General features: G+C 38.2%; 1 protein-coding gene and 1 long non-coding RNA gene across 9 annotated transcripts in view; both read left to right on the top strand.

Moving 5' to 3' along the window:
- LOC117808084 (protein unc-80 homolog) overlaps nt 1–2,504 on the top strand; it is a 229,210-nt gene extending 226,706 nt beyond the window's left edge. Inside the window, exons 1-4 of one of the 3 annotated variants that reach the window (XR_004630126.1) lie at nt 1,352–1,371; nt 1,635–1,756; nt 1,943–2,141; nt 2,267–2,504. Coding sequence is in view for 1 of the 3 variants with exons in the window: in XM_034677555.1 (XP_034533446.1) it covers nt 748–807; nt 913–921 (69 nt within the window). In the remaining 2 variants the exon portion in view is untranslated. Of the gene's footprint in view, nt 1–747; nt 808–912; nt 1,372–1,498; nt 1,520–1,634; nt 1,757–1,942; nt 2,142–2,266 lie in introns of those variants that run through there. The other 2 variants (XR_004630125.1, XM_034677555.1) reach the window with 2 other exon arrangements.
- An 849-nt stretch (nt 2,505–3,353) lies between these two features.
- The window catches only part of LOC117808086, a 10,149-nt gene continuing 1,276 nt past the window's right edge, over nt 3,354–12,226 (top strand). Inside the window, exons 1-11 of one of the 6 annotated variants that reach the window (XR_004630140.1) lie at nt 3,354–3,605; nt 4,024–4,145; nt 4,326–4,593; nt 4,719–4,899; nt 5,258–5,360; nt 5,498–5,625; nt 5,885–6,028; nt 6,115–6,218; nt 6,438–6,568; nt 6,953–7,068; nt 11,395–11,444. This is a non-coding gene — a long non-coding RNA (uncharacterized LOC117808086). Of the gene's footprint in view, nt 3,606–4,023; nt 4,146–4,325; nt 4,594–4,718; nt 4,914–5,257; nt 5,361–5,497; nt 5,626–5,884; nt 6,029–6,114; nt 6,219–6,437; nt 6,569–6,952; nt 7,251–11,394; nt 11,445–12,226 lie in introns of those variants that run through there. The other 5 variants (XR_004630141.1, XR_004630142.1, XR_004630137.1 and 2 more) reach the window with 5 other exon arrangements.

Below are 12,226 nucleotides of genomic sequence, written 5' to 3'. Positions count from 1 at the left end.
TGTGTCTCTGTGGCGCTGTGGATTAGAGGACAGAGTTGAAGTCTGGAGGTCGTGCGTTCGTTCCTCTGATGGTCCAAATCTTCCCCCTGTTCAGTCCTTGTTGAAGAGTTTTTAAAGGCCAGTGTGTAAGGGGGAAGTAGAAATGTTAAAGAAGCATCATGTATTGGTGTGTCTCTGTGGCGCAGTGGATAGAGGACAGAGTCTGGAGGGTGAGGGTTCGGTCCTCATTGAGGGGCTCACTAAGTTTTGAGGAGTGTTTTCCAAAAAGAGAACCTTAAAGCATTTGGGAACATGCATGCTGTGTGTCTTTGTGGTGTAGTGGTGTAGAGGATGGACTTGCAGTTCAGAGGTTGAAGGTTCGATCCTTATTTCAGGCTTGTGACTTTTAAAGTCAGAGAGCAGCAGAATGAAGATAGATCCACCCAGAGCTGAGCTCTGCACGTGTGCCTTTGTGGTGTAGGGGTGTAGAGGAAGGACTGGCAGCCAAAAGGTTGATGGTTCGATCCTTATTGGTGCTTCAGTGAATTTTAAAGTTCAAAGAGCCAAAGAACAAGGAGACATGCGCCCACATCTGAAGTCCACATGTGTGTCTTTGTGGCGTAGGGGTTTAGAGGACAGACTGGCAGTTCAGAGGTTGAAGGTTCCAATCCCATCTTAGGTCTAGTGAATTTTTGGAGAGTGTTTTTAAGAAATAGGAGAAGTGAAAAGCATTTGGAAACCTGCATGTTGTGTTTCTCTGTGGTGCAGGGGTGTAGAGGATGTACTGGCAGTCTAGAGGTTGCAGGTTTGATCCTTATCAGTGACTCAGTGAGTATTAAAGTCAAAGACACTCTTAATTGGATAATTGATGTTTTTTTGAGGTGTGGTTGTGAAGTCAGAATCCTCAGAATATTCTTTTAATGCTTTTCTAAGTATTTCTAAACAGACATGTAATTCACTGCATTGGCCACATGGGAGCGCCACACACTCAGGACGTGACGTTCAGGTGACGTTCAGGTGCTTGGGACGTGTTCAGGTGACGTGCCAAACAGTAGCTTCCGGTTCCGGTTCCTCCACGCTGCTGCTGCTGACTGACTGACGCACGGACACGCTTCCTCCGGACCACAACGGGACTCTGCAGAGCGACGAACAAACGGAGAAAACACACAGAAGAAGGAGAACATGCTGGAAACTAAAGACCCGGACCCGGAGCGTGCAAGGGGGACACGATACGAAGGTGAGTTTGAGACTGAGACACGAAGCACGCGGACGCTGAGCTGACAGCTAATGCTAACGCTAACACACTAGGGGACTTGTTGTGAAGGCTAAGGCGCATGCTAATGCTACTGTGGGGACATGTTGTTTCTGCAGAGCCTTAGAAAGAGTGACAAAGTGTGTTTGTTGTTGAGTTTAAAGTTTTAAAGTCTTAATGACTCTGTCCATGCACGTGCTGTAATGTTGTTGCTGTAGTTGACAGCTCACCACTATGTCCGACGCCATTTTTAAAAGACCTTGACCCCGAGCCCTCACCTCAGTTTAGGTGTTGATCTGTATTGGGATTATTGATCAGCACTTGTCTGCATGAAACAGTATGTCCCCAGCTGTGTCAGAATGACTCTTTATTAAGTGTGTGTGTGTTTTTGTGTCTTTTGAAGCTGCAGACCTGAAGAACAGCTGATGGGAGGAGCACGTGTCTGTGATGAAGTGGCTTCCTGGTGGCAAAATAAAGTGCTGCAACTACCAGGAGAGTGTCCACCTGAACTAAAACTAAACTGAGGTGAGTTTAAAGTTTTCAAGTCTAATTACTCTGTTCATACAGCTGCTGTAATGTTGTTGTTGTTGTTGTTGTTGACAGCTCACCACTAGAGGGCGCTGTTTCCCCTCAAAGTCATTGGAGGAATGTTTGTGTTGTTGATTCAGCTCCTGTAATTCAACCTGTGTGTTTTAATTGTTTCACCATTAGCTTTAAAGGGACATTTCACTGAGGGGGACCGGCTGACCCGAGGTGCTCGGTGACCCGGAGGTTGGGGTGTCCAGAAAGGGCGGCGGCCTCGGGGCCTCTTGGCTGGGCTCTTCTTTCCCTCTTCTCCTCCTCCTTCCCTGTGCTCCGTGAGCATTACGTCTCAGGACGGGAGACACGGGCGTCACATTGAAATCATTTGGTATAACTTAAACCTCACTTCAAACTTGTTTTAGAACACAATGCATGTTCACAAATAAAAACCCAAAGACTGAAGAGGCTGAATCTTCCTCCTGCGTCTGCTCTTCTCTCCCTGAGGCCATGCAGCAGCTGCAGCAGAGGTTCAAGAAGGCTGTGGGTCTTGATTCCACCATGGAGGAACCGGGAGGACCGGGTGTGTTGAATGAAGGACTGAACGTAGGTAGAAAGAAGAAGAGTTTCCATTGTGACAAAGGACAAGCAAAGTGGAGAGGAAAATGGCCGACACCTCCCGTGACTGCAACCTTCCAATCCCAACATTGTTCCTTTAAACATGACTCAAGACAATAAACATTCAATGTGACAACGATGACTCATGGTTTCCTTAGTCAGAAAATAAGACCATATTTGTTGAATCTGTGAATAACTTCCTTACCAACACATGTCTCCATGTTTGTAGTTCTCTTTAAGGTCCAGAGACAACATGCAGGAGTGAGGAGGTTTTGGAAACGTGCATGGCAGTCTGTCTCTGTGGCGCAGGAGCAAAAGACCCGACTCGAAGTCTGGAGGTTGTGTGTTCGAACCCCTGATGGTCCAAATCATTCCTCCTGTTCAGTCCTTGTTGAAGAGTTTTTAGAAGTTGTCATCTAAAGGAGAAATAGAAATGTTAAACACACATAATCTACAGGTGTGTCCCTGTGGTGCAGTGGATTAGAGGACACAGTTGAAGTCTGGAGGTCGTGGGTTCAATCCTCTGATGTTCCAAATCTTCGGTCCTTGTTGAAGAGTTTTTAAAGGCCAGTGTGTGAGGGGGAAATAGAAATGTTAAAGAAGCATCATGTATTGGTGTGTCTCTGTGGCGCAGTGGATTAGAGGACAGAGTCTGGAGGGTGAGGGTTCGGTCCTCATTGGGGGGGTTACTTAGTTTTGAGGAGTGTTTTCCAAAAAGAGAAGCTTAAAGCATTTGGAAACCTGCATGTTGTGTTTCTCTGTGGTGCAGGGGTGTAGAGGATGTACTGGCAGTCTAGAGGTTGCAGGTTTGATCCTTATCAGTGACTCAGTGAGTATTAAAGTCAAAGACACTCTTAATTGGATAATTGATGTTTTTTTGAGGTGTGGTTGTGAAGTCAGAATCCTCAGAATATTCTTCTAATGCTTTTCTAAGTATTTCTAAACAGACATGTAATTCACTGCATTGGCCACATGGTAGCGCCACACACTCAGGATGTGACGTTCAGGTGACGTTCAGGTGCTTGGGCCGTGTTCAGGTGACGTGCCTCACAGTAGCTTCCGGTTCCGGTTCCTCGACGCTGCTGCTGCTGCTGACTGACGCACGGACACGCTTCCTCCGGACCACAACGGGACTCTGCAGAACGACGAACAGACGGAGAAGACACACAGAAGAAGGAGAACATGCTGGAAACTAAAGACCCGGACCCGGAGCGTGCAAGGGGGACACGAGACGAAGGTGAGTTTGAGACTGAGACACGAAGCACGCGGACGCTGAGTTGACAGCTAATGCTAACGCTAACACACTAGGGGACTTGTTGTGAAGGCTAAGGCGCATGCTAATGCTACTGTGGGGACTTGTTGTTTCTGCAGAGCCTTAGAAAGAGTGACAAAGTGTGTTTGTTGTTGAGTTTAAAGTTTTAAAGTCTTAATGACTCTGTCCATGCACGTGCTGTAATGTTGTTGCTGTAGTTGACAGCTCACCACTATGTCCGACGCCATTTTTAAAAGACCTTGACCCCGAGCCCTCACCTCAGTTTAGGTGTTGATCTGTATTGGGATTATTTATCAGCACTTGTCTGCATGAAACAGTATGTCCCCAGCTGTGTCAGAATGACTCTTTATTAAGTGTGTGTGTGTTTTTGTGTCTTTTGAAGCTGCAGACCTGAAGAACAGCTGATGGGAGGAGCACGTGTCTGTGATGAAGTGGCTTCCTGGTGGCAAAATAAAGTGCTGCAACTACCAGGAGAGTGTCCACCTGAACTAAAACTAAACTGAGGTGAGTTTAAAGTTTTCAAGTGTAATTACTCTGTTCATACAGCTGCTGTAATGTTGTTGTTGTTGTTGACAGCTCACCACTAGAGGGCGCTGTTTCCCCTCAAAGTCATTAGAGAAATGTTTGTGTTGTTGATTCAGCTCCTGTAATTCAACCTGTGTGTTTTAATTATTTCACCATTAGCTTTAAAGGGACATTTCACTGAGGGGGACCGGCTGACCCGAGGTGCTCCATGACCCGGAGGTTGGGGTGTCCAGAAAGGGCGGCGGCCTCGGGGCCTCTTGGCTGGGCTCTTCTTTCCCTCTTCTCCTCCTCCTTCCCTCTGCTCCGTGAGCATTACGTCTCAGGACGAGAGACACGACCTGAGGAGGACAGCATACTCTAGCCTGCCTTACTCAAAGAAGAAAGAAGAAGAAGATCCATGGAGAAGAAGAGTGTCAAGAAGAATGAGGTGAGTCAGATTGTGCTCCATGCTTTGCTAAGGCTAATGCTAACACCTGTGCTCCATGCTTGTGATGCTAACCTCGACTGAGAGGCTCACCCTGCTGACACACGTGTTCATACTTTGTGTTTGAGTTACTCTAAACAGAACTGGAGTGGACACAAGAACATGAGAACTGATCTGAGGTCCTGATTCATCGACCTGGGGAGGACAGCAATACTGTAGCCTGTCTTATCCAAAGAAGATGGAGAAGAAGAAGAAGATCCACGGAGAAGAGAAGAAGAAAAGACGTGGAGTGAAGAGTGTCGAGAAGAGGTGAGTCAGATTAGGTGAACATGTGCTCCATGCTTTGCTAACACGTGCTCCATGCTTTGCTAAGGCTAATGCTAACATGTGCTCCATGCTTGTGATGCTAACCCTCACTCTGAGACTCACCCTGCTGACACACGTGGTCATACTCTGCGTTTGAGTTACTTTAAATAGTTTGATGCTGTTTCACAGTGTGTGCGTTTTGTTTCTGAAGCTCTTCCTGTGAGCTCTACATAGTCTTCATGGGAAATAGATTCTGGTGTAATGTAGGAAAGCCCTTTAAACGTCCTCTGAAAGTCCAAATATATAACTGCTGTATCACTGTGTTTCTGTTACTGCCATATATGTTTGTATGAATGCACAGAGCAGAGAGTTAATCAGTGGCTGCAGGAAGTCTGGGTCTGTGAGGCCACGTGGTTGGGGAGCTGCATGCTGCATGGACTTCAGGGAGGATTTGTTTGTCAGACGTGAGTACCTCAATGTAAATATTTTGTGATATTATGCCAACTTTGACACGTGTTGCAGTTTCTGTTATTGTTGTGCTGTGAGCTGCTTTGATCATGTGTGGTAGTTATTGTAACTTGTTTATTTGTATCTCCCTCAGTCTTCCTGTCCAAATAATGTTAATTGAAATGGATCCAGCTGGGTAGTCTGTTGAAAAGGATCAAACAAAGGCAACATCCCAAGCTGCTGAACCCAGAGGTCAACACCTTTTCACCAATAAGGATCCAGGTACACAAACTTGGAAGTGTCTGTCTGTTACAGTGCTAAATGAAGCTCTTGTTATCTTAATGATTTTAAGAAAGCATTGAGGCTTTACATCTAATTGGTTCAATCATAGGCTTGAAGCCTCATGGTGCTCCATTTGCTCTACTGCGCCATCAAGTGGACAATAAATGTAAAATAAGCGCAGTGATTATTAAGTCAAAGACACATACACAGAACCTTAAAGAGCTTAGAGTGTCAATTAAAGTTATTCTGTCACATACAGCTCGGATGAGGAGGTCCTGCCTGGAGATCTGAATTGCTTGTTTGGCTGAATCTGCACTTCCAAGAGGGAGGAACTCCTCTGCTAACTCAAGGCGTGCTCATTCATCTGAGTCCACATCACACACATTATAATGTGACTGCTAAGGTAGTGCATAATGCTGCTTTTTCTCCTGCTTGTGTGTACAGAGATGACGTTTCACACCCCTTTGTTTGTTTTGTCGTGTGTCATAGTGGACTTGTCCATCGGCGGGGTCTGGACCAGGAGGATAGAAGAGCAGTGTGAGAAGATGGACGAGCACCAAACAGCAGCTTGAGCAGCTCATCAGATCCCTCAAGTATTCACCCTAACACATGAATAATGACATGATTTTATACATAGCTTTAAGCATGTTGTAGTTGAGGACGTCACCACTAGATGTCACTGTTGTTACATTATAGATTATTTCTATATAAAGTCAGGGTCACTTTGATTGTTTTATTTCCACAATGTGAAAGAAGCTCTGTATACTGAAGGAAGTGCGATTTAAAACACGTTACGTCTCATCGATTGTTAGAGCCAAGAGCCGAGGATCCCGGCAGCAGACTAGAAGTATCTCCAAGAAGATGACCAGTATTTACAGGATTGGGCTCAACCAGGGACCCTCACTGCTACAGGAAGGTGTACCTGCACCTGATGGTGTTCAAAGTGAGTCTCACTGAGTTAATAAAGTGTTTGCTCTCTCCTGAGTGACTGTTTCCTAACCTGTTCCCTCCCTCCCTCCCTCCCTCCCTCCCTCCTCTCTCTCTCTCTCCTCCCTCCCCCCCCCTCTCTCTCTCTCTCTCTCTCAACATCAAATGTTATTGATCAATGTAAAATCTAATTGATCAGTGTGATTGTTTAAACTAAATCTTCAACCTTAAATGTTGAAATGTAATTGCTCAATGTTAAATCCAAATGTTGAACGTTAAATCTAAAGTTAAATGAACTCTGAATATGAGGAATAAGAGTTTGAATGTATTGAATGAAGTCTGAATTGATTGAATGAAGTCTGAATTTATTGAATGATATTCTGAGGTTTCCTTTTTTCAGATGGTTCTTCACTTGCATCTTTGATGTCCTCTTGAACAAGAGCAAGGAGCCGGACCCCCGTGCAGAAGCTGTTCCTGAAAAGAGATCCAGCGCTATGCCAACAAGAAGAAGTGATTGTAAATGTATTTGTTCAAACTAAATCTAATTGTTGAGCCTAAATCTTCAGTATTCAACGTTAAATGTAAATTTTGAACAATAGATGTAATTGTTCAACCTAAATCTAGTAGTTTAATGTTCAATCCAAATGTTTAACGTTAAATTTAAATGATCAACATTAAATGTGAATGTTCAACCTGAATCGAATTGTTCAGCTTAAATCTAAGTGTTTAAACTAAATCTAAGTGTTCAGTGTTTAATCCAAATAATTAACTCTAAGTTTAAAAGTTCAATCTAAATCTTCAATGTTGAATGTAAATGTTGAAATGCAAGTGTTCAATGTTAAATCCAAATGTTGAACATTAAATCTCAATCTAAATGTTCAATCTAAATCTTCAAATGTAATTGATCAAAGTTAAATGTATATGTTGAACCCAAATCTTCAATGTTGGATGTAAATGTTCAGCCTAAATCTAATTGATCCATGTTAAATCCAAATGTTCAACATTAAATTTAAATGTAAGAGTTGAAGTACAATTTTCAATGTTAAATCCAAATGTAAATGATCCACGTTAGAGGTTCAATCTAAATGTAATTGATCAGTGTTAAATCCAAATGTTTGATGTGAAATGTAATTTTTCACTGTACATGTGAAATCAGAATCTAATTGATCATAGTTAAGTGTTCAATACAAAAGTAAATGTTCAACATTAAAGTAAGTGTTCAACATTAAAGTGTTCAATATAAAAGTAAGTGTTCAATATAGAAGTATGTGTTCAACATAAAAGTAAATGTTCTACGTTAAAGTAAGTGTTCAATATAAAAGTGTGTTCAACATTAAAGTAAATGTTCAACATTAAAGTGTTGAACATTAAAGTAAGTGTTCAATATAAAAGAAAATGTTCAATATAAAAGAAAATGTTCAACATTAAAGTAAGTGTTCAACATTAAAGTAAGTGTTCAACATTTAAGTAAGTGTTCAATATAAAAGTAAATGTTCAACATTAAAGTAAGTGTTCAATATAAAAGTAAATGTTAAAGTAAGTGTTCAATATAAAAGTAAATGTTCAACATTAAAGTAAATGTTCAACATTAAACAAAGTGTTCAATATAAAAGAAAATGTTCAATATAAAAGTAAATGTTCAACATTAAAGTGTTCAACATTTCAGTAAGTGTTCAATATAAAAGTAAATGTTCAATATAAAAGTAAATGTGAAACATTAAAGTAAGTGTTCAACATTTAAGTAAGTGTTCAGTATTAAAGTAAGTGTTCAACATTAAAGTAAGTTTTCAATAAAAGTAAGTGTTCAACATTAAAGTGTTCAACATTAAAGTAAGTGTTCAATATAAAAGTAAGTGTTCAATATAAAAGTAAATGTTCAATATAAAGTAAATGTTCAATCTAAAAGTAAATGTTCAACATTAAAGTAAGTGTTCAACATTAAAGTAAGTGTTCAATAAAAGTAAGTGTTCAACATTAAAGTGTTCAACATTAAAGTAAGTGTTCAATATAAAAGTAAGTGTTCAATATAAAAGTAAGTGTTCAACATTAAAGTAAGTGTTCAATATAAAAGTGTGTTCAACATTAAAGTAAATGTTCAACATTAAAGTAAGTTTTCAACATTAAAGTAAGTGTTCAATATGAAAGAAAATGTTCAATATAAAAGAAAATGTTCAACATTAAAGTAAGTGTTCAACATTTAAGTAAGTGTTCAATATAAAAGAAAATGTTCAATACAAAAGTAAGTGTTCAACATTAAAGTAAGAGTTCAATATAAAAGTAAATGTTCAACATTAAAGTAAGTGTTCAATATAAAAGTAAGTGTTCAACATTAAAGTAAGAGTTCAATATAAAAGTAAATGTTCAACGTTAAAGTAAGTGTTCAACATTAAAGTAAGTGTTTAATATAAAAGAAAATGTTCAATATAAAAGTAAATGTTCAATATAAAAGTAAGTGTTCAATGTTAAAGTAAGTGTTCAATATAAAAGTATGTGTTCAACATTAAAGTAAGTGTTCAATATAAAAGTAAATGTTCAACATTAAAGTAAATGTTCAACATTAAAGTAAGTGTTCAATATAAAAGTAAGTGTTCAATATAAAAGTAAATGTTCAACATTAAAGTAAATGTTCAACATTAAAGTAAGTGTTCAATATAAAAGTAAGTGTTCAATATAAAAGTAAATGTTCAACATTAAAGTAAGTGTTCAATCTAAAAGAAAGTGTTCAACATTAAAGTAAGTGTTCATTATAAAAATAAGTGTTCAATATAGAAGTATGTGTTCAACATAAAAGTAAATGTTCAACGTTAAAGTGTTCAATATAAAAGTAAATGTTCAACATTAAAGTAAGTGTTTCATATAAAAGAAAATGTTCAATATAAAAGTAAATGTTCAACATTAAAGTAAGTGTTCAACATTTAAGTGTTCAGTATTAAAGTAAGTGTTCAACATTAAAGTAAGTGTTCAATATAAAAGTAAATGTTCAATATAAAGTAAATGTTCAATAAAAAAGTAAGTGTTCAACATTAAAGTGTTCAACATTAAAGTAAGTGTTCAATATAAAAGTAAGTGTTCAACATTAAAGTGTTCAACATTAAAGTAAATGTTCAACATTAAAGTAAATGTTCAACGTTAAAGTAAGTGTTCAACATTAAAGTAAGTGTTCATTATAAAAATAAGTGTTCAATATAGAAGTATGTGTTCAACATAAAAGTAAATGTTCAACGTTAAAGTGTTCAATATAAAAGTAAATGTTCAACATTAAAGTAAGTGTTTCATATAAAAGAAAATGTTCAATATAAAAGTAAATGTTCAACATTAAAGTAAGTGTTCAACATTTAAGTGTTCAGTATTAAAGTAAGTGTTCAATATAAAAGTAAGTGTTCAATATAATAGTAAACGCTCAACATTAAAGTAAATGTTCAACATTAAAGTAAATGTTCAACGTTAAAGTGTTCAACATTAAAGTAAGTGTTCAATATAAAAGTAAATGTTCAGTATAATAGTACATTTTCAACATTAAAGTAAGTGTTCAACATTAAAGTAAGTGTTCAACATTAAAGTAAGTGTTCAATATAAAAGTAAATATTCAACATTAAAGTAAGTGTTCAATATAAAAGTAAGTGTTCAACGTTAAAGTAGGAACTTATAGCGACTTAAAAACATGTGAATATGTTGGTACCATTTCCCTGTAATACATGCAATGAAAGTATCTAAACCTGTTACCTGTTTACTGAGATCCACTGACAGAAAGAAGAGTATATGCAAGATTTGATTACTGTTAAAGCACACCCTTAATGACTGTAATAAGGACTGTTAAAGCACACCCTTAATGACTGTAATAAGGACTGTTAAAGCACACCCTTAAAGACTGTAATAAGGACTGTTAAATGACACCCTTAAAGACTGTAATAAGGACTGTTAAATGACACCCTTAAAGACTGTAATAAGGACTGTTAAAGCACACCCTTAAAGACTGTAATAAGGACTGTTAAATGACACCCTTAAAGACTGTAATAAGGACTGTTAAATGACACCCTTAAAGACTGTAATAAGGACTGTTAAAGCACACCCTTAAAGACTGTAATAAGGACTGTTAAATGACACCCTTAAAGACTGTAATAAGGACTGTTAAATGACACCCTTAAAGACTGTAATAAGGACTGTTAAATGACACCCTTAAAGACTGTAATAAGGACTGTTAAATGACACCCTTAAAGACTGTAATAAGGACTGTTAAAGGACACCCTTAAAGACTGTAATAAGGACTGTTAAATGACACCCTTAAAGACTGTAATAAGGACTGTTAAATGACACCCTTAATGACTGTAATAAGGACTGTTAATTGACACCTTTAAAGACTGTAATAAGGACTGATAAAGCACACCCTTAATGACTGTAATAAGGACTGATAAAGGACACCCTTAAACACTGTAATAAGGACTGTTAAATGACACACTTAAAGACTGTAATAAGGACTGTTAAATGACACACTTAATGACTGTAATAAGGACTGATAAAGGACACCCTTAAAGACTGTAATAAGGACTGTTAAACGACACCCTTAAAGACTGTAATAAGGACTGATAAAGGACACCCTTAAAGACTGTAATAAGGACAGTTAAAGGACACACTTAATGACTGTAATAAGGACTGTTAAAGGACACCCTTAATGACTGTAATAAGGACTGTTAAAGGACACCCTTAATGACTGTAATAAGGACAGTTAAAGGACACACTTAAAGACTGTAATAAGGACTGTTAAAGGACACCCTTAAGACTGTAATAAGGACTGTTAAATGACACCCTTAAAGACTGACCAAATGCTACTGTTTTTTTCTCTAGGCTGCATAAACATTCCACAGAAGTGACAGCGTGGACAAAGGAGACACCAGACAGAGTGATGAAGCAGCAGAGGAAGTTATAGCGACTTGAAAACATGTGAATATGTTGGTACCATTTCCCTGTAATACATGCAATGAAAGTATCTAAACCTGTTACCTGTTTACTGAGATCCACTGACAGAAAGAAGAGTATATGCAAGATTTGATTACTGTTAAAGCACACCCTTAAAGACTGTAATAAGGACTGTTAAAGCACACCCTTAAAGACTGTAATAAGGACTGATAAATGACACCCTTAAAGACTGTAATAAGGACTGTTAAATGACACACTTAATGACTGTAATAAGGACTGTTAAATGACACAGTTAATGACTGTAATAAGGACAGATTAAGCACACCCTTAAAGACTGTAATAAGGACTGTTAAAGGACACCCTTAAAGGCTGTAATAAGGACTGTTAATTGACACCTTTAAAGACTGTAATAAGGACTGATAAAGCACACCCTTAATGACTGTAATAAGGACTGTTAAAAGACACCCTTAATGACTGTAATAAGGACTGTTAAAAGACATCCTTAATGACTGTAATAAGGACTGTTAAATGACACCCTTAATGACTGTAATAAGGACTGTTAATTGACACCTTTAAAGACTGTAATAAGGACTGATAAAGCACACCCTTAATGACTGTAATAAGGACTGATAAAGGACACCCTTAAACATTGTAATAAGGACTGATAAAGGACACACTTAATGACTGTAATAAGGACTGTTAAATGACACACTTAATGACTGTAATAAGGACTGTTAAAGGACACCCTTAAAGACTGTAA

Source organism: Notolabrus celidotus, chromosome 24 (assembly GCF_009762535.1).
Source record: "Notolabrus celidotus isolate fNotCel1 chromosome 24, fNotCel1.pri, whole genome shotgun sequence".
Classification (NCBI taxonomy): Eukaryota; Metazoa; Chordata; class Actinopteri; order Labriformes; family Labridae; genus Notolabrus; species Notolabrus celidotus.
The sequence above is the reverse complement of the archived record's forward strand: the minus strand, read 5'-3'. Positions and strand labels throughout refer to the sequence as shown.